General features: G+C 43.6%; 2 protein-coding genes across 5 annotated transcripts in view; both read right to left on the reverse strand.

Annotated features, from left to right (window-relative positions):
- Positions 1–6148: 6148 nt before the first annotated feature.
- gpr88 (G protein-coupled receptor 88) lies at positions 6149–7286 on the reverse strand. Its single transcript, XM_033029128.1, has one exon. It carries the CDS (start codon positions 7284–7286, stop codon positions 6273–6275), a length of 1014 nt encoding a protein of 337 aa, XP_032885019.1. The 3' UTR covers positions 6149–6272.
- Positions 7287–13492: 6206 nt separating this feature from the next.
- The window catches only part of cdc14a (cell division cycle 14A), a 75052-nt gene continuing 65780 nt past the window's right edge, over positions 13493–22764 (reverse strand). For 2 of the 4 annotated variants that reach the window (XM_033027901.1, XM_033027900.1), the window contains 2 exons: positions 19570–19876; positions 13493–15401 (listed from right to left, as the gene is read on the reverse strand). In XM_033027901.1, the coding sequence (XP_032883792.1) occupies positions 15372–15401; positions 19570–19876 (337 nt within the window). In that variant the 3' untranslated portion in view covers positions 13493–15371. The remainder of the gene's footprint in view (positions 15402–19569; positions 19877–22764) is intronic. The other 2 variants (XM_033027904.1, XM_033027902.1) reach the window with 1 other exon arrangement.

The following is a 22764-nucleotide window of genomic DNA, read 5'->3' on the forward strand; positions in this document are numbered from 1 at the left end:
ATCTAGACTACATAGTGAAATCTGTCCATCTGTCGTAGCCGGACTTTACCATTCCCGGCTTCCCCGCCGCCTCACAATCCTATATACTTTTTTATAGTCTATACAACTATACTATACTTATGTACCTTCGGTCCACGCCGACCAATGATTCCCCGCACATTAACCCTATCCAAAACACACTAGGGATAATTTAAAATCATTCCAAGCCAATTAATCTACAAACCTGTACGTTTTTGGAGTGTGGGAGGTAACCGGTTCTCCCGGAGAAAACCCACGCAGGTCACGGGGAGAACGTACAAACTCCGTACAGACAACACCCGTGGTCAGGATCGAACCCCGGTCTACGGCAGCAACTCTACTTCTGCCGACCTAGTTTCGATATGCATTCACCCACATCTCCTTCACCCGACAGCCCATTCTAACGTTTTAGAGCAGAATGGTGCTGGCGTGAGGGGAGAGATCTTTTCACATTTCTCGTGAGATGAGTTTTTAACAGTGTTGCCTGTCTATCAGATGGTATCCTGGACAGCTATGTAAATGCCCGTGGACTATGAACCATTAAAAGTAACCGAACTCCAATTGCAACAGAAGCAACATCCTAAAGGTAAGACCCCCTGCCTCAAATTCACACGGCAGCGGTCAGCTCCAAAGCTTTTAGATCTGCTCTAAGATCTTTGGTCAGCTCCGTGCCAACAACGCGACAGTTTGCATCCGAAATGTTGGCGCAATTTATACACAGGAATCAGTTTTGACAATTGTGGCTGTAAGCGGCAGATCTTGGAGTGTGTGTATGCGCCCGACGCGACGCCTTTGCCTAATTCCCGGATCGCCGCCCCCAGGACTGCGCATCTTGGATGAGCCTTCGGAAAGGTGCTCGTGGTTCTGGATGAAAGCATCTTCTTCATCACTTAATCCAGAAAATATATATATCTTACACAGTAAAAAATCTTGCTCCAATTTCAAAGCGTGGCTTGAGGGAGCTGCAAATCGAAGCAAAAGCTTCCGAAAATAAACCATGTATAAAAGTGAAAAGTGATAGTAAAAAGAAACTCCAGGTCGAACACCGAATTTCTGGCAATTGGTTGTCCGCCCCCTCCTCTAATCCGGACAAGATCATGAGAGCGCACTTGGAATACCCTCGGATGTGCCCCCGAGTTTGTGTCGCCTGGGCCGGGGTGAAGCAGTCGGGATTTCCGCGGGCATCTCGTTAACTGGCGTCCAAGAAATGCACGTTTTTGCTGGACAATTAATTTGCATTTAATATATTCATTTTATTTAATTTTCTAGCAGTCCATGCGCTTCTGAGGGGTGGGAGGGGTATATTGAGTCGGTCAGAGGCGTATCGTTGTACCATTATTACGATCTCCGTTGATCCGGGAAAACCAATAATGGGGCTTTTTCACGGGGCGAGTTGACGCAAGATGTCACCAGAGTGAAGTGGTCGTGGTCCAGCACGAGTCTCGCACGATATAACGGGAATAGATAAAGAGTTCCCACGGTACTCGGCATTTCTGTTATTTGTGCGAGTGACGTGTCCGTCTCCCGAGCTTTCGCGTTAAATCTTGAATGAACATCGTGAACTACACGTGACAAAAATGATGTAACTTTTTTTTTCACACACTATAAATATCCTCCCTTGGTTGAATTGGCTCATTTGGAGACATGTTTTACTGTGTATGTGGGAGACACAGATGGACTGAGCACAGTACCTCGGTCTTACTGTGTGTGGGAGAGGGGGAGAAAGAGACGTACACTCACAGAGGCAGAGTCTCTCAGCCTGTGTAAGAGGGAGGGAGAGAGAGAGAGAGGCACACACAAGGTGGATGTGAAATCTCACCTGCCTGTTTCAGTGACAGACACCCGCCGCCAGTAAATGAAGACACCCCCATCTGTCTCCCCCTCCTCTCCCTCGACTCCCCCACCTTTCCCTCCCAACTCCAGTCCCGTCCCGACCCCCTGGGAAACTGAATAGAGCAACAATATAGATATAGAAACTGAAACTGAATAGCGCAACATGGCAAAAATATCTCTGACACGCTTTACCCCCTTTCTTTGAGATTTTCTGGGAGCCATCTCTGCAAGTGTTCCTGTTAAAAAGATTATCCAACAATGACAATTAGGTGGGGCGTCCTCGAAGGACACATGTTCCCTTGTCTATATTGAGACCACCTTTTTTACTCACCTTCTGTCCCCTCTGTCCAGCTTCCGGGTTTACCGTTCGCAGGAGTTCCCACGCGCTATATCTCTAAAATCTGAAGTTAGGTAATGTCTAAAGGAACTGCAGATGCTGGTTAATGCTGGTTAATACGCACAGAAGGAAACAAAATGTTGGTGTAACTCAGCAGGTAAGTCAGACCTGGGAAGAAAAACATAAAAAGCTGGAATAAGTCAGCGGGTCAGGCAGCATCTCTGGAGAAAAAGAATAGGTGGCGATTCGAATCGGAACCCTTCTTCAGACAGCCTAATCGGAATTGAGTCTGAAGATGTGTCTCGTCCCGAAACATCAGCTATTTTTCTCCAGAGATGCTGCTTGACTCGCTGAGTTACTCCAGCTTTCTGTGTCTGTCTTCGGTTTAAACCAGCATGTGCAGTTCACTCCTTACACGGGTCTCTGTACAACATTGATTGGTAGCGTTCCGGACCCTGCTTCGGAAAGGCATCGATCGCTAGTCGGCGAGGACTCCGACCTGTATCTCTCAAAGAAGTACATGTGAAAAATTTCTCACGGACCATAAAAATGCGTAACCTTTCAGTAAAGTCCCTCTTAAAGTCCCTTTTAAAGAGTATAGTTATTTTCTTGAATCTCATTAACATAACTCATGAATAAGTTGATGTCCATATGCGGATGCAAATCTTTATTTTTATTTATTTTTTAAATTCAATCCCATAGAAGACAATTTTTACTCACCTTCTGTCCCCTCTGTCCAGCTTCCGGGTTCACCGTTCGCAGGTGTTCCCACGGTACCCGCAAGAGTTATTACGGATATCGCACTGGCCACTACGTCCATATAATGTTGCAATGCTCAACCACAAGTGTACAAGTCACTCTTGGAGAAATTCAAACTTTCTTGAATTTTCTCCCGAGTGACCAAGATACACGATTACCTGCCGTTAGCGCTACGGTGGTCCACGGTGGTCCACGAATGCCGTACTGTTATCGCACGAGGTTCCCACGATGTTAAGCTCTGGTTAACTCTTGCGTCAAGTCGCCCCGCCTGTAACAAAATGTTCAAAGAAATACACTTTTGGTTTTAGTCTCGCAGGGGAACTTATCCACATTTTGAACACATTCTGACATAATAAATAAAAAGGTGGGATGTGCCTCGCCTCCTTCCTTTGTATATGCGTGAAGATTTTCAAGATTCAAGATTCAAGAGAGTTTATTGTAATGTGTCCCAGATAGGACAATGAAATTCTTGCTTTGCTTCAGCACAACAGACTATAATAGGCATAAATAAATACAGAACAGAATATATATATACACACTGACATAAATAAACAGATAAAGTGCAATGGGCTATTAATGATCAGAATTCTGTTTGAGTTGAGTTTAATAGGCTGATGGCTGTGGGGAAGCAGCTATTCCTGAACCTGGATGCTGCAGATTTCAGGCTCCTGTACCTTCTACCTGAAGGCAGCGGGGAGATGAGTGAGTGGCCAGGATGGTGTGGGTCCTTGATGATGCTGACAGCCTTTTTGAGGCAGCGACTGCGATAGATCCCTTCGATGGTAGGGAGGTCAGAACCGATGATGGACTAGGCAGTGGCTGCAACTTTTTGCAGAATTTTCCGCTCCTGGGCGCTCAAGTTGCTGAACCAGGCCACGATGCAACCGGTCAGCATGCTCTTTACTGTGCACCTGTAGAGGTTTGAGAGAGTCCTTCCTCCTTGACATACCGACTCTTGGTAAAACAATCGGAAGGTTTTTTATTGGGGCGCAGTCCTCCACACATTTCTTTATAAAGCCTGTAACGACTGTGGCGTATTCGTTCAGGTCCGTTGCCGAGTCCCTTAAATGTTGTTCAAAAAGGTGAACTTTCAGACGGAAGTCGTCTCCTTTTGACAGATCAAACCTCATTTTCCGACATAACTCCAGCAAATACATTTGAAAATAGCTTCTCAAGACCAATTGTGCTGTCGTTTAGATGGCCTTTCCTCACACAGTTAGTCCAGAATTATGCAGCTCCAGAGGAGAAACAAAATCCTTTCTTGCTTTTCGTTCGCCTAGATGCGTGAATTTATTGTTAAGATTAATAACCCTTGAAATGATGGAAGCACTTTGCAGATCAGGCAGCATCTGTGGAAAGAGAAACAGATGTAACGTTTCAGTTGTACTATGTGCAATGACAATAAAGTTGAATCTAATCTATCTAATCTAATCTAATGAAAGGTTTCAAATACAAAATGTAACTTTGAAATGTATTCCAAAATTAGCAAGAAACGAATGTACCCGAATTCGTGCATGGGAAGGGCTGACATTATCCAGGAACGGTTATGTTATTCCTCCCACACTTCAGCGTGATACCTTTGCACTAAATGTTGTTCCCTTCATCCTTAATCCGTACAATGTCAACAGCTTGATGTATTCATGTATAGTCTTTGACCGAATAGCACTCAAATAAAAGTGTTTCATTGTACCTCGGTACACTGAAATGTTGGTTCTTGTCTGGATCCAATCCGTGAAGGATTGACAATAAAATAGTAGGGACTACACAGCGATTAGATTAGTTTAAAAAGTGTCCAGAACCCCGATTATTGATCTGTTGATAAGAATTTAAAACCACCAAGACAGATGAGGGTTGAAATACATTAATTAAATAAATAAATGTCGAATTAAATGGGAGGATGTTCATGGAACTACCGAACTCGAGTTAGAAAAAATAACATTTGCTTTATTACTGCCTCACCTCGCGTTCCCCTCCGGAACTAAACGCCCAGTGAGACTTTAAAAGTCAAGTGCTATCCAACAAGAAGCCCAAACACACACCTACATACAAATATGCAGTGCACACACACACACACACACACACACACACACACACACACACACACACACACACACACACACACACACACACACACAAACACACACACACACACACACACACACACACACACACACACACACACACACACACACACACACACACACACACACACACACACACACACAGTCACACACTCGCAAACACACTCGGCCACAATCCTTGATTGGCCTTTGCTGACTTTACCTTGCACTAAACGTTATTCCCATATAGAAACATAGAAAATAGGTGCAGGAGTAGGCCTTTCGGCCCTTCGAGCCTGCACCGCCATTCAATATGATCGTGGCTGATCATCCAACTCAGTATCCTGTACCTGCCTTCTCTCCAATACCCCCTGATCCCTTTAGCCACAAGGGCCACATCTAACTCCCTCTTAAATATAGCCAATGAACTGGCCTCAACTACCTTCTGTGGCAGAGAATTCCACAGATTCACCACTCTCTGTGTGAAAAATGTTTTCCTCATGTCGGTCCTAAAAGATTTCCCCCTTATCCTTAAACTGTGACCCCTTGTTCTGGACTTCCTCAACATCGGGATATCATATATCTACACACTGTAAATGGCTCGATTGTAATCATGTATTGTCTTTCCGCTGACACTGGTTAGCACACAACAAAAGCTTTTCACTGTACCTCGGTACACGTGACAATAAACTCAACTGAAACACACAGACACACATACAGACACAGACACACACACACACGCACACTTACACCGACACACATACAGACACACGTAGGCACACACTCATACACACACTTATACGCACACATACGTAGGCACACACAGACAGACACTTACACAGACACACATACAGACACACTTAGGCACACACACTTACACCGACACAAATACAGACACACGTAGGCACACACACACTTACACAGGCACACATACAGACACATGTAGACACACACATATACACACTTACACAGACACACATCCAGACACACTTAGGCACACACACACTTACACCGACACACATACAGACACACATACACACACACACTTAGGCACACACATACACACACTTACACAGACACACACTTACCCAGACACATGTAGGCACACACATACACACACACACATCCGCGAACTAAGCACACAAAGTCATGGTTTGGGCCAGATTTACGCTTATGTTGATTGGCCAGAAGTTTGGTTCTATGATGCCCCGGTAAATCAGCATGTGTAGTTGTAGTTACGTTTGGTTCATTGTCAAATTTCGTGGTCACCGGGACACTGCGTGTATCGCCGGCTCAGCCTCGACCTCCGCCCTGGACAGGTCGATGCCGAGAACGGTCCGTAGGGACTTCCTGAACTCCTGGTTCTTGCGGGTGTACACGTAGGGACTGAGGACGAAGAGCAGCGCGAAGGGCAGCCAGGCGAGGTTGCAGAGCAGAGCGGGCACCGGCTCAACCAGCCCGCAGAGCAACACCCACACCAAGGGCTCGGTGCTCAGCAAGAAGGCGCACAGCACGAAGGAGACGTACAGACGCAGTTTCTTGTCCTTCCTGGCGCACGGGTAGGACAGGTTGTTGCCGTGGAAGTTGAGCACGCTGACCCTGTTGACGCTGACCTGCACCCGGCGCAGTATTTTGTAGTAGGCGTACAGCAGGACGGCGGTGTGGGCGAGGATGGAGGCGGCGGTGACGGCCGCAGCGTAGGGGCACAGTGTCAGGGAGCAGGAGCAGCCACCACTGGAGGAGACGGCGGCGAGGCCCGGGTAGAGCAGGCAAGCGCCGGGCCGGGGACGCCACAGAGCCGCTGCCATCAGCCAGGGCAGCAGCAGCAGCACGGCAGCCGCTAGCCAGGAGCTGGCGATCATTGCAGCCGCGTTCCTCCTGCTGTACAGGTCCCGGTAGGCGGCCGGAGCCTTGGTGATCAACGCGTAGCGGTTCAGGGCGATGAGCGAGTGCGAGAAGAGAGAGGCGAGCAAGGCAAGGAGCAGCAGCGCGGCGGCCAGCGAGCGCCAAGAGGCCGGGCCAGCAGCTGCCCGAGGCGGCCGAGCCAACGCCAACGCCACCGCCTCCTGGGGCATCCACAGGCCGCACACCAGCAGGTCGGCGGCGCACACGTTGACGATGAAGGCGTTGCTGGCGCTGCGGAGTTTGCGGACCGAGTACACCAGGTAGATGACCAGGAGGTTCCCCGAGCTCCCGGCCACCGCCAGCAAGGCGTAGGTGACAGCCCAGGAGATGTTCTCGCCCAGCGCTCCGTCCCAACAGGTGGAAGAGTTTCCCATTCTGCAGACCCCGTGTCCCGGTGTCTGGACACTGGAGGTCGCGGTGTCTGGACACTGGAGGTGGCGGTGTCTGGGGACTGGAGGTCGCGGTGTCTGGACACTGGAGGTCCCGGTGTCTGGACACTGGAGGTCGCGGTATCTGGGCACTGGAGGTGGCGGTATCTGGGGACTGGAGGTCCCGGTGTCTGGACACTGGAGGTGGCGGTGTCTGGGCACTGGAGGTCCCGGTATCTGGGGACTGGAGGTCCCAGTGTCTGGACACTGGAGGTCGCGGTATCTGGGGACTGGAGGTCGCGGTGTCTGGGGACTGGAGGTCGCGGTGTCTGGGGACTGGAGGTCGCGGTGTCTGGGCACTGGAGGTCGCGGTGTCTGGGGACTGGAGGTGGCGGTGTCTGGGCACTGGAGGTGGCGGTGTCTGGACACTGGAGGTCGCGGTGTCTGGACACTGGAGGTCCCGGTGTCTGGGCACTGGAGGTCGCGGTTTCTGGACACTGGAGGTGGCGGTATCTGGACACTGGAGGTCGCGGTATCTGGGGACTGGAGGTCCCGGTGTCTGGACACTGGAGGTGGCGGTATCTGGGGACTGGAGGTCCCGGTGTCTGGGCACTGGAGGTGGCGGTATCTGGACACTGGAGGTTGCGATGTCTGGGCACTGGAGGTCGCGGTGCACCGGCCGCCACTCTCAGCCTTGCAGATCAGGTGGACAGGGTGCCAGCCAGGCGTGTGTGCGCACTCGCCCTCCACTCCACCCCAGGGGCGCTCAGATTGCAAACACACACACACTTCGCATCGTCTGCGGCAGCAACAGCCCCCGCCCTATCACTAGTGCCAAAGCTACCGTCACTCACAGTCCCAATGCCCATGATATTGAACGTCCCAATGTTCCTGTCACCCTGTCCCAGTGCCTCTGACACTGGCTGCTCCAGTGTCCCCATCACTGATAGTCCAGTGCCTTAACACTCCACAGTGCCCCTCTCACTCAAAGATCCACTATCCCTCTCGCTCTGTCCCAATGCCCCTCTCACAGTCCCAGGGCCATTTCACTCGAAAACCCAGTCCCCCTGACACTGACAGTCCCATTATCCCAGTCACTAAACTTCCCAGTGCTCCATCACTACGCTCGATTGCCCCTATCACCAACATGCTCGCTCACTAATATTCCCAGTGCCTTGTCACTACGTGTCCCAACCTCATCATCAGTTGTACCCTGTCGGTGAAAAACAGGACATATCTATTCCAGCCATTTCCCAGTAATTGGTTTGCTCTCAGTTATCAACAAAGCAAGGAAGAGTGTCAGAGAGAATACTACCACAGGCGAACTCGCCAACAACCTGCTCATTACAGTCCAGCATGTGTTGACCAGGACCACCCTGCTCCAGAACTCATCACACCATTGTTCCAAATTGTACCACCCTAGCTCAATTCAGAGCTTAGGTGAGAATGTGTGCGCACTCGCCCTCCACTCCACCCCAGGGGCGCTCAAAAATCATTGCATTTAACTGAGTGTAGCATCAACGAGTCCTGGTAAATCAATGTGCACAAGAGAAAAAAGGTTGGGATTACATCATTAGATGATGCGATGTCTGTTCGGGAATCTGGTAACGACAGGGGAGAAGCTGTTCCTGAACCTGATGGCACAAGCTGGTTATCTTTTGTAACTTCTGCCCAATATAATAGAGAAGAGGGGAGTGACTGGCCCTTGATTTAATGGGCGGGTTTGCCAAGGCAGCTTGAAGTGTAGATGGAATTGATGGGGGGAGGGGATGGGAGGATGGGGGATGGACACATGTCCACAATCCTCTGCAAAGTTTGTGTAGTCTTGGGCAGATCAGTTGCCAACCCAAGTTGTGTTGCATCCAAGGACGCTCTCTCTGGTGCATCTCTAGAATTTGCTAGGAATTATTGTGACATGTCGAAGTTACTTAGATTGGTACCCTGTGTGTGACTGAATTCTCTCACCACTGCAATAACATGGCAGCTTAATTTATATGCTCAAATGATGAAAGTGACCTTAAATTCATCACTTTCGAACAAAGCAGAGAATCTACCATCACTAAACATTTTATGTAAAATCAACATTTATCAATCTTGCAATCTATCAAAAATAATCTTCTATTATTTTTGATAGGAGAGCGATCCTTTTCTTATAAATTGCATCTATTTGTTTACAGAAGTTAACAGTTGTCCAGACACCTGGAGTTCTAGTTAACTTTCGATAAATTAGTTTAGTTCAATGGTTTTGATAAGTAACTGGCAAAGATTGCAGCTGACCAGCAAAAACGTGACATGTTGGTATTGGATTCACGAAGACATCACCCACCAGATCTGCATTGTAGTCCGTTAGTTTGGGCTTTGTGTGCTCAAAGCAGAAGTTTGGGATCAAGAGCCCTCCCAAGCTTTTGAATGCGACATTAGGTTTTTATTGGAGCAGTTGAACTTTTCCTGAAAAAAAAAGCTGCAGCTACAATGAGTTATCACAGTGTTGTGGAGAGTTGTGCTTCCTGCGATATTGAACATGTTCTTAGAACTGAAGCCTTTAATATTTGTGCAGAATTCGATAGGGGTCTCCGACAATGAAGATGTTTCTTGTGACATGATTGGTAAGATGCTGTGACATGTGCTTCCTGCAGAAGATGCAAACCTCGGTGTCACATGTGACCTTCTCCTCAGCTCGTGATAGTAGTAAGGGGTTCCCCTGAACGTGCGATTAGCCTTATTCCATGTCTCATTTCGTCAAATACTTGGTGGGTGTCATTAAAGGTGAGTTTCTCTTTGTTGATCATACCATCCTCCATAGAGTGGGTCAGGGTTCACCTGAAAGAGAAGCAATCAAATCACAACAAGCAAAACAATAGAGATCAGACAGATGGTGGGTCATCTCTACTACATGGATCTACACGACCCGTCGAACGAGATGTGGAAAGGCTCATTGAGAAGTGGGAGCCCTTAAGTGGGAGCTCAAGCTTGTTTCACACCATATATAATTTTCAAATTATTGAAAAGTTCAGAAAATTAAAGTGTCACCATCGGCTGTTCTGCAATTGAAAGATAAACATATACAACACAGACGGCTTAAACTATGACTGCATAACCCAACATTAAGACCATTGGAATCATACACGGATAAGGAAACCGTATAACACCTTTACATTAAATATTAACCCACAGAAACATGGGATTTCAATAATTCTGCATATCACGTTTTGAGAAATCGCTTCCACATTTCACCTATTACTCTTTTTTTCCTCCCTTAGATACAAAATAAATGAAGAAACGAGTTTGAAGTAAAATAAAACATATTTCAAGTTATAGAAAAGTTATGATCAACTCACTGGTAACTAACCATGTGCTGGGGAAGATGACAATTCTGATGCTTAAGATTCTGGAAATCCTGAAATAAAATCTGATGGAAGGGCATTGACCTAAACATTAGCGGATGCTCACTCTACAGATGTGGAACCGATTTGCTAACCATTATCTTACAAGCTAACATGTAGCTGAACTGTAACATAGTTAAGTTACATGTTATAAAAAAAGCTATTTCTACGTTATTTAGGAGCTTTGTTTTTTAAGTTGTATTGAGATTGATTATATTTTAAAACTCTATAATTTGTTATTATTTTTATGTTTCTGTATGTTAGAGCCTTTCAGTGTTCTTGAAAAAAACGTTGAAAACTTTGCTTTATTATTAAAGGATTTCCACTGAACCATTGCAGGTGAGGCTTTCCTAGCGCACCCATGTCACGCCATCATACAAGGCTCAAGGCCTTGCTCCTCTGCTCCAGGAAGTCTTGACTTGTGAGATGGGCCTCCTTTACCATAAGGAAGTAGATTTGAGAGATAGGATAATAGAGGTAGCCAGAACAGCTGTCTCCTCTCAAGAAAATCCATTGGGAGCAAAGTGGGTCAAGCATGTGTAGAATCCAATATTATGTTAGGTGACAAAAGAGAAAGTGAGGAACATTTGATAATAGCTTATTGAGACAAGAATCCTTTGCAGATTCTACTATCAGATTTGAAGGAAGCAGGCACTGGATTTATAAAACATGATTAGTGGGGTATTTGTCTCATCTGGTAGTGGGTTCTGAAATGACTGGCGAGGTCAAAGTGGGATCCACAGGATCCACCATAACTGAAACATGAAGTAGGTAGACAGATGGTTTGTGGGGTGGTGACTTCTTGCCTCATTCACACCTGATATACAAACCTGAGGTTTCGACCTGAAACGTCACCTATTCCTTCGCTCCATAGATGCTGCCTCCCCATCTAAGTTTCTCCAGCATTTTTATCTACCTTCCCAGTAGCATGCTCATTTTACATTTTGAGTGCCAACCAACCAGTGATTCCAAAGAATCAAGGGGGGCATTTACTTTTGTAAGGAGGCTTTTAGTACATCCTTGAAGGTTTTCCTCTGTTCATCGGATAATTTGCCAGATTTTGCAGAGGGCAGCATTAGTTTTATCTCTCTTGTGCATTAAGGTCCCTGCTATAAGTAATTTTAAGTCTCAAAATTATGCACACGGTGCGTTTGACTGCTACCTGATAAAACAGGAGCTTTTTCTCATTTGATCTTCAAATACTCTTGCCATATGATGTTCAAAGACTGCCCTGGAACACTGAAAGGTGGGTGAATTAGAACATTGATGCCTGCCCTCTGTCCATAATGAGTTAAGTGAACCCAAAGTAATGGGAAGGAATTACTGTTTTCCAGGGAATCATCTCTTACAAAACTGATTTGTGTCTGATCAAATTTTTTGAAGAAGAAGCCAAAAAGGTTAGAACAGGCTGGAGTAACTAAGCAGGTCAGGCAGCATCTCTGGAGGACATGCATAGGTGAAGTTTCAGGTCGTGACCCCTTCTTCAGATGAGGGCAAAGCCATAGATGTTGTCTACATAGACTTCCACAAGGCATTTGAGCAAAATATGAAGTGCTGCTCCTCCAATTTGCGCTGGGCTTCACTCTGACAATGGAGGAGGCCCAGGACGGAAAGGTCAGATTGGGAATGGGAGGGGGAGTTAAAGTGCTGAATAACTGGGAGATCAGGTAGGTTAAGGCGGACTGAGCGGAGGTGTTCAGCGAAACGATCGCCAAGCCTGAGCTTGGTCTCGCCGATGTACAGAAGTTGTCAGCTGGAACAACGGATACAGTAGATGAGGTAGATGAGTACTGAACACCTCTGCTCAGTTTACCCAGGGTTGGGGAACAAAGAACTAGAGGACATAGGCTTAAGTAGAGTAGGAAAAGATTTAACAGGAACCTGAGGACAACATTTCACACAGAGGGTAGTGGGTTTATGGACTGAGTTGCAGGAGGAGATAGTTGAGGCAGGTACTAGAACAAAATTTCAAAAACATTTGGACAGGTGCATGGAGGGGAAAGGTTTAGAGGAATGTGTGCCAAACGTGGGCAGGTGCAATTAGTGTAGATGAAACATCTTGTTTGGCACGGGGAAGTTGGGGTGAAGAGGCCATTTCAGTGCTTTACGACTGTGAATCATTGTGGACCTTTGGCCTCAGGTACTGTAGCACAGATGGCAGATTAGTAAAGAACCTTTGTCTGCTGATATCAAGTAAAAGATCCATCCCTTTATCCTTCATTAAGGTGACAGGGGAAACATTTAATAGAAACATGAGGGGCAACTTTTTCCACAGAGGATGGTGGGTGTATGGTATTACTGCCAGAGGAACGAGGCAGGGACAATAAAAATGCATTTGGACAGACACATGGTTTAGAGGGATATGGGTCAAACATGGGCAAACTGAACTAGCTTTGATGGGCGCATTGGTCAGCGTGGATGAGTTGTTTCCTTGCTGTATGATATGGATTTTGAATTATTCCAAATACATATTTACAAGCATCACCTGCAACCACAGCTTGAACAGAGGTTGGGAAAAATGTTGGTTCTGGAGTGAAAGGCATTTTACAAAATTGCCCTGGATATGGGACCTTATCAAAACCTTTACTGTAATTCATCTAGACTACCTAACTACATTACCCTTATTGACCCCCTTTGTTACGTCTTTGAAAATTGAACCAAAGATACAGGTTTACTCTGGTTATTAGACAAATAATTAAATAGGGATTCGGTAAAAAACACTTTATTATACATTAATACTGCAACTGATCTCAAACAGCTCAGCAACACAATGAAAGACCTTAGTTGCCAAAATAGTGCTATTGAAGCAGTAAAAGCAAACACAGACACAATTACTTATTTAAATTGCAACTTTAATTGGGTACTTTAAAAAAATACTGGCCTATGGTTAAGAAAATTAGCATAAAAAATTTAAAACCTCATGCCGAACATGGAAAACACAAGAGCTTCAAGCTCTCTATCAAATATCTTTTCAAGAGGTAGAATCTTGACAATACATTTCCGCTGCCTACATATTGTTAAAATATACAACCATTATTTCAAACAGAAATTCCAGATTACAATGAGAAAGTATATCACAAACAAACATTTCACAATGATTTTACTGCCATATTAAAATAGTTTTTTTTATACAACACCACAAACAAGGTTTTGCTTAAGTTGATTTAAAATTTTCTTTAAAACACATATTTAAAAATCAAAGGCTTTACTTTGAATACCTAGCTGCTCGCATCCACAATACATCTCTCAACCATGTTGTTTAAACAAAAGTTTTTTTTAGGTATCTTTCCAAGTTGCCTCACCACTTTATCAATTAGTCATTTGTACAAGCTAAAAAGTATTTTTCCCAAATATGGACATAACCTGTCCAAAATATTTCATATTTTGAACTATACGGATCAGAAAGGGAGAAATAAAGAAATTACTTTTGATTTACTTTGTTGTTAGCTAAATGTTATGTTTACTTAAACAATGACAATACAATAGATCATCTGGAAAGAACAGACCAAGTCCAATATTTTTTATTTAAAATACCACATATATAATATACATAAACTATCAAAGTGGAAAAAAAGGTAAGAATTTTATAAAACAGACCTTTGAACCAAAAAATAAATCTAATTTCACTTTCCATGCAGGTGTCATATTTCACACCTTACATTAAAAGTTTGTAACTGTACATTTACACACATCTTAAGTGAATTTTAAGTGCACAATTCAAAATAGGACTGAATTGTATAATCAGCTTCTTTAAAAAAAAAAATTTCTGTAAATAAAATCTAATATCAGAAATCTGTTTATTATTGTAAGTTGTGTTTTATTCTAATTGAAGATTAAACTTTCAATATAATTTCTATCCATCTAATTTGGGAGCATGGTTTATGTTCAGATTTAATTTTCACTTCTACACTTTATCCTTTCTTCCATAATGCCTCTGATCATTGTGACTCACTGATAGTGTAGCTGACTGGACAATAGACGTGTGCACACTTAAAACGACATTAAACTGATCTCTGTTCTTCTGCTGCTACAGAGCACCATATGATGTAAAATGCTCCCTTACGCAGCTTGGCTACAAATAGCTATATTGTGCAACGTGAGTGCCGCAAAGTGCAAGTGGCAGCAAACACTGGAAAGCAAAGATTGTTATGTCTTAAGACTGTAAAACCTTATGTCTTAAGACTGCATCCACCACTACTGCAACTGGGTTGTTGTTTAAGGCTATGGAAGAAGTACAAGTATCATCTTCTACATTCTCATTGCTATAATGCACCTTGTTATGGTTCATTCGGTGTTACATAAGCTTTGGAGGTTTATTATATTCCTAGGTTTTATTTGTATTTAGGATCTTGCAGGATGCTTTACAAGAACCCAAAGTCTAGTCTTATTTGCAGCCATTCAGCTGTCAAGCTTCACTTGTCAGCTCATGTTAGTTAAATTACTGTTTATAACAGTGCAGTTAAAAGGAGAATTGATCATTGACTGGAATCTTATAGTTCAGCAATACTGATTTATCAGCTCCCAATACTTGATGCAGTCATGAAAAGTCATTTCCAAAGTATTGCTGGTGCAATGCAGCAATTTCTGACCCTTTACAAATTTTTAAAATAAAGGTTCCCTAGTTTCTAGCCCAAGAAGGTTAGTCTTCAGTTCAGTTTCCTTGCTTTTCAGCCACAATATTTTCCATTTTCAGCGGAGTAGTGATGCTTTAGTACTGAACATATTCAGACTGAAGTGACTGCAAAAGAAAAAAACTTCAGCTAAGAACATTTATATATTTTTTTAATGTTACAGGAACATTTGAAAGTGTTCAATAGTACGTCAACAAAATCAATGCACTGTACATGCTCAAAGGATTGACTCAAGGGTTGTTAACACTCAGCCAGGTTGAACCGTCGAGTTTTTAACACTTAGCCAGGTTGAATTGTAAGGGAGAGGCAAACCAGCAGAGCTCAAAATAGAAATACTGGGATGAAAAGTAGGGGAAAGACTTGGGAAGAGTTCCTGGTCCAGACTCTTAGCATTCTCTTCTGGAGATCCACAACAGATGTTGGTTTAAGTTTAGAAAACAGTGAGATTATGGATATCGCCATTAAATACATCCAAACTCAACATCCAGCCTCACTGTTGCTGGTTGGATATTTGGTGCTAGAAAAGGAATGGGAGGCTAACTTGTCAATTATTTAATCATGTTGTAGAAACGAATTCATACCTTTAGTAGAAAAAGGAAATCAAACTAAGAATTAAGAAAAGTTAATTAAGGGTCTATTATTCAAGGGACACCATTTAATTTAGCTGCATATGTTATTTAGGACAGGAGGGTAATGATTAAGTAATTTTAAGATGGCTATCTTATGTTTGGCGGTTAGGAAACTATTAACATCTATTCTAAAAGGAGAATAATGTGCTTTCATTTAGAAATAGATTAATCATTAAAATCTATTCAAGGAAAAATAATGTGCTTTAATTTAGAAAGAGACGGATTAATCATGCATTTAACAGAAGTCTCATGTTGACTAACTTAATTGAATTTTTCAACGAGGTAACAAGAAGGGTTTGATGTGTTCCACATAGATTTTAGCAAAGGTTTTGATTAGATCCCAGTAGCAGCTTAGTCATAAAAGTGAAACCTTTTCTTTGTTCGCTGAGCTAGAGATTATGAGTAGGGATGCTACTCTGGAATTATATGTGACTTTACTGAGACAAGAGATTAAGTGCAGTGGCGCTGGTTGTATTACGGATAAGATGCAATTGTTTTCGAGAGAGATCAAAGAAAATTTAAGAGGACATTGCAAGTATTGAAAAATTGTAGCTATGAGGAACGATTTCAGAGGTTAGGGTTGTGTTCGTTGAAAGATAAAGCTTAAGAAATACACAATTTGGGTATAAAAAGTTGCAAAGTGCCCAGAAAATGTAGAGCCGTAGTTAAACAGCACGGAAACAGGCCCTTTGGCCCACCTTGCCCGTGACAATCAAGCTGGCACACTGGGTTAGTCCATTTTTTTGCATTAGGACCAATTCTTGTATAGGGGCAGCATGTTCCTGTCAGGGTGAAGTGAAAGGCAGGCAATTTTAAGGAACCCTCAAAAGAGATGTCGAAGCTCTGACCAGGAAAAAGGAGACATACATCATGGATTACCATGAATAGGAAGGATCTACTTTTCTTAGTAGCAGAGTTCAAATCTAGGCCTCTTAGGTTTTGTTTTTAAGTACTTGGTAAAAGCTAAGAGGGGAGAGGAAGAAAATGCTGTCACTCATTACTTTCAGAGTGTATTTGAAGAGTCGTGGACCTGCGGGCTCCAGCTCAAGTGCGAAAAGAAAGCATTAGGTCGAATATAGTTTTTGTCTGACATGGGCCGAAAGGCCTTCTTCTGCATCACAAATCATTAAAGTGTTAATAATTAATTTAAATTAGTGAAAAATCACTTGTTTTCTGAACTGTCCACAAAAACTGAAACATCACACAAAACTATTAACTTCACAGATCAACCTTCAGAATGTAGGGACTTTCACTACTGCTCACTGAGCAGCCAAACTCATAATATTTTGCTTGCCAGTGATCAAAGGTAATTTCTTAAATTAGAATAGATTTGTCTGGTCTTCCTCATTTCATACATTCTCCAAATATAAACAAAAAAGTAATAACATCGATCAAAAAAGAATCCATTTAACTTGTCTACGCTGGCTTATTTCTTTCTTGCAAGTAACCGCACACATACGTTAAATGGTTACAGTTCTAGACCCAACAAGGTGCAAAACTAGAAAGCAAAATACTGCAAATGTTGGAAATATGAAATCAAAATGGAAAATACAGAAATATTCAGCAAGCCTGGCACCACTGGTAGAGAAAGAAACTGCTAATGTTTCAGGTCAATGCCGTTTTAGAAGAGAGAAGGAATATCTGAGATGGGTTGGAGACAAAAGAGATATCAACTGATAGAAATTGTGGACAGGTGCGAGATAGGCTGGTGAAGCCTTGCTAATTGCAGCAGATCTAGCAGGGGGTGGTATGAACGGAGAGGGGAAGGGGAACAATGCAAGGACTGAAAGATATAGACTTCTTCAGCAAGTGTCTGAGTTGCTTTGAACCAACATAAAAAAAGCATGTGAATAAAGTGGTAATAATACATGACACATTTACAGTTCTATATATTGTAGTGCATATTTAAATCGCACAAAGAACTTTAGGGCAAAAGAGTGATCAGGATCTTGGTAATTAGAAATGATTGACTGGAAGTATACATATTTCAACTCCTCTAGGTCACGATGAATACATAGCAAAGTGCTTTATAAATAGCACTTTAAAATGTTATTCAACGCCATATTAGTAAGTAGCATTTTGTTTCAGTGAAAAACATCTACTGCTCAAAATGATAAACCGAATTACCAAGCAATTGGTTTTATACCTCAAGGAGATCATTGCACTCATGAAGACTTCAGTACATTTACAAAATGCATTTCTTTTTTCAGGATTAAAAATTAATGAGGATGTAAAAAACATAATGCAAACAAGAACAAATAACATCTACAAGACTTTCCCGCAGTTAACTACTGTTTATAGTTTGATCTGGAGTAATGTATTAACCTTGGGAACAGTTTTCCACAGATGGACAGTATCAAGAATTGATAAACTGGCCACCCTACCTTCAAGGTTTCAAGATAATGAATGATAAGACACCTCATGTCTATCCACCTATTACTTGCCAGACCTTGTCTGGTCTCTTCCACCTTTCATCCCCCCCACTACAAACATGAATTGATAAACTGACCACCCTACCTTCTATGTTACAGGATAATAACATGGAAGGCAGTGTGGAAAGTGATTGGCATATCAAAGCATTCCCGCAGACTGAAGGAGTTAAACAAAGATTTGAGTACTATTATACAAGTGACAGTAGCCAGTTTTCTGGACTGCATGTCGCATTGGTTTTGATTGGAAATTCATCTGCCGGTGACAGCTAAACATGGTGAATTGACAATTTAATGGAAGAGAAATCCCCCCCCCCTCCTAATGTGGGTCTCCGTAATGCTATTTGCATATGGTTAGCACAGTTACACTGTCATGCTAGATCATCAGTCCGTAAAGTAAATTATGTAATGCAGGTTTTGGGGCAGGACATACACACAAACATCACACAAAGTTATTTAAGTAGAACTAAGAGGAGGGCTCACATTACCTGCTGTAAAAAAAGACACAAATTGCTAGAGTAATTCAACGGACCAGGCAGTGCTTCTAGAGAACATAGATAGGAGAGGATGAGTTGAAATCCATCAGGTCAGAAACGTTGCCTATCAATGTTCTCCAGAGATGCCACCTGTTACTTCAGTACTTTGTGCCTTTATTGGCAAACCAACACCTGCAGTTTCTTATATCTACACTGTCTGCTGGTACTTTATTTAAGGGGGTAAATATAATTTAATGTATCTTAAAATTATTCTATTTCGTTAAAGCCAAGATCTGAAAAAAATCCATGAAAAAGTCAAATGCCATAAGCAGAGCAGAATATAGTCTGGGAGGTCAGAAGATTAATTCTTAATTCAAACCACCCTAAATCTTGAGTCATATCATCTGTGGAGCATCAGTCCTTTACTGACACAGATTTGAATGGATTTCAGGAGACTGCTTCGCACCTACGTGCAAGGTGGCTTGACATAAAGTTTTAATCAAGTAATTGACTTCAATGGCATCTCAGCGGAGCACAATTCTGCGGTAGTCACACGGCAATTATGATTTAAAAAAATTAAAATTCTGATAAATTTGCAAATATTTATGTAAATTAAAATTCAAAGCGAAGAGCACTATTTTAGCTACTCCACATACAAGATGCCATTTTACCTCAATAAATGGAAAAACAATAAAAAACCTTTTATGACAGCTTGTAAAGCACAAATGCATGTAAACTTACGGGATGCGAGCGACTTAGGTATCGCATGGTGCCAGGACTGAGGCCACCGTAGGTGGTTCTACAGATGTAATCGTCCTTCGGACGGGAACAAGGATTGATGGGGATAGTGCAGGAAGTGCTGCAGTAGTTGTTGTTATTCAGTTCTTGGTACAATCTCGCAGGAATCTGCGAGTTGTTATACGGCTGGTTGGTGGAATAACCAGCTGCAAAACTTGACCTAGGAGTTGATGTCATGAAGTTGTCAGGTTCATCAGGGGCAGCATACAGATTCCCTAGTGAACTGCCTAGCCTGGAGTTTATGGAGAAGCTAAATGGGAAACAGACAATGGGGAAACAGGACATAATGCACATGGAAAACAATTAAGATGAAACAAAAAAAAGCATTCACATGAAAAATTTATCAAAAATATACTTCAAATGCTAAAACATGGTGTAAAATTATTCAACATTTTAAACTCACAGCTGTAATCAAATTCAATAACTTTGTGACAAACATTTTTAGCTGTTAAATCTTACCATTTCAAATGTCACATTATGACAAACATACTAGATGTTCTAGAAGGAAGACAATGACAGCCATTCACGTATTAACAAAGATCCATCTCCCAGCAAGAAATGGTGCAACTTGCATTGCAACACAAGAGAAAAATAAATGTTTAGAAATGTAAAATACTATGCTCTAAAGATGATTATTTTTTGGAATTTTTGCTTAATGAATAATTGTGAAAAAGAATAATTCACATATTTAGTAGAACAACAAACTATGAGGTAATGAACACTTCAAATTCTGCTTTTTTGTTTAGAGATACAGCATGGAAACAGGCCCTTCAGCCCACCGAGTCCACGCCAACCAACGATCCCCTACACCAATGTTTCTCAACCCTTTTACCCTTGCGGAACCCTTGAAATAATTTTCATGTCTCATGGAACCCCTGAGCTTGGGGTTGACGGGCCTGCCGCCATTTTGACACGCTTCACAACGGCAATCTCTGGCGTCACAACAGAGACCCATCAGCCGTGCCTGCGCAGTTGGGGGAGGATTGCGGGGCCGGGATCGCCATATCAACATCCAGCATTGTGTATAGGTGAGTGGGAATATTGCGTTGGGAGGGGGACCCAACGGGTCCACGCTTGATCTAGTTCAGGGGTGTCACACTCATTTTAGGTCACGGGCCGGATTAGGCAAAATGCAACTTCATGCGGGCTGGATCAGTTGTGCACGCGCGAACTCACGCTCCCTCAGCTTTCATTGCCTTCGTTTTTTCAACCTGCTCTCATGTGCCATAACTACAAAGTGTTTCACTTTTACGAGTTCTTATAAAGAAGATTGCCTAGCAAGCATTACTTACAAGAAGGTTGTGATGGGAGAGAGAAAAAGCGATGCTATTTTGGCTAAGATTGTTTTGGGAGCCACACCCTTTCTATTAATAAACCATTTGAAATCGAACATTAGCACACAAGTGTCGACCTAACGAAACAAATTGTTAGCGCTGGCATCCAAGAGAGACTCCGGGTTGTGGCCTCACCCAGTTAGTGCGGGTTTCTGGGACGATCGGGAGACTGGGAAAGGCCTAGAACAGAAATGCTTTGCGGTCGGCTGAGCTCTCTCCCCCGCCATGCTGCTCCACACGGTGTAAAGAAAAAAGTATCCATCGTGCAAGCCCGCATCGCTACAATGTTGTTTTTGTTTCCTCATAGCGTTCGAACCCAGCACCCAGCCGCTCCGCACTGAGCAGCCTAACTCCACTCAGCGCCCACCCCCTCCCTCATTGGCCACAGCTGACTGCCCAGAGGGTGGTCCCTTCTCCTATAGGGAGACAAACGAAGCATTACTTACAAGAAAGTTGTGATGAGAGAGAAAAAACGATGCTATTTTGGCTAAGATAGTTTTGGGAGCCACACCCGAACAGCCCGTTTCTCTGGCTCTTGCCGCGGGCGGACCCCCCCCGAGCGGCATCTGCGGTTCGATTGGTCGAGCCAAGTGTCAGTCAAGGAGTCATCACAATGCTGGCAGCGCGCAGCCACGGCCTCTCGCGCAATATAAGGAGCGCGCGGCTGACTAGGGAGGCAGTTCACGCGCACGAGCAGTGGCTCAAGGGGAACCCGGACGTCCCGGCACCTGGGACATCTGCAGCCCGATCCGGCTCCGGGGGCAGCTGCAGCCCGTTCCAGCATTGGGAAATCATCCCGCAGGCCAGATTGGACCCCTTCGCAGGCCGCATCCGGTCTGCAGACCTGGTCTAGTTTATCACTAGTTCTCTCGGAACCCCTAGCGACCTCTCGCGGAACCCTAGCACTTCGGGGAACCCCGGTTGAGAAACGCTGCCCTGCACCGTAGAAACAATTTACAGAAGCCAATTATCCTCCAAACCTGCATGTCTTTGGAGTGAGGGAGGAAGCTGGAGCACCCAGAAAAATCCCACACGGCCACAGAGAGAATGAAGTCTATACAGACAGCACCCAGTCAGGATCGAACCTGGGACTCTAGCACAAGGCAGTAACTTTACCACTGCGCCGCCTCGGTGCACCACACTGGAAAACCAAGGCTATAATATGTTGGTCAAATTCTATTGACTACTCAATTGTCGACTATTCAAGAACACCAAAATCAGGTTAACTAGAACATGGCACTACTAGTAGAAATGTTAATAAACTTAATAACAAACAGAAGGAAATAAATTGAGATCTTCGAGGGCCTGTTAGGTTACATTAATTGCTTGGCATTTATCAGCACTTTCTAAAAACGATTAAGTTAAACATCTAAGCCTTCCAAAAATAAGCCTTGCAATAGATTAAAATGCACAACGTTATCCATGATAGATTCAATAAACATGATTCATGACGAATTTTCAGAAGCAGTTTCATTATGAAGGAAAAACTGAACCACTTCCAAAGTTTTGTATATTAATTCTGAGCGTTTACATACATTTTCAATAAACATATTTATGCAGTCAAAAGAGACTGTAAATAAAAATCAGGCCACTGAAGGCCTTGGTAGAGACAGGGGCCATCGATTAATCTTTTTAATTCATTTAGACAATTCCTCTGTCCTTGGATAAGAACAGTCACCACTGGGTGCCGCCAGCAATGGCTGCCTCGCCAACAGTCTGTGTGTGGGGGGGGGGGGGGGGGGGGGGGGGAGGGAAGAGAAGGGGAGAGTTGGGGGAAACTTTCTAATCTCATACTTCGACGGTG

The sequence above is a fragment of the Amblyraja radiata genome, chromosome 10 (genome assembly GCF_010909765.2).
Source record: "Amblyraja radiata isolate CabotCenter1 chromosome 10, sAmbRad1.1.pri, whole genome shotgun sequence".
In the NCBI taxonomy this organism is placed as follows: Eukaryota; Metazoa; Chordata; class Chondrichthyes; order Rajiformes; family Rajidae; genus Amblyraja; species Amblyraja radiata.

What these genes read in the sequence shown, in the direction of transcription:
- gpr88 (XM_033029128.1), bottom strand. Translation starts at nt 7,286, where the DNA reads ATGGGAAACTCTTCCACCTGTTGGGACGGAGCGCTGGGCGAGAACATC.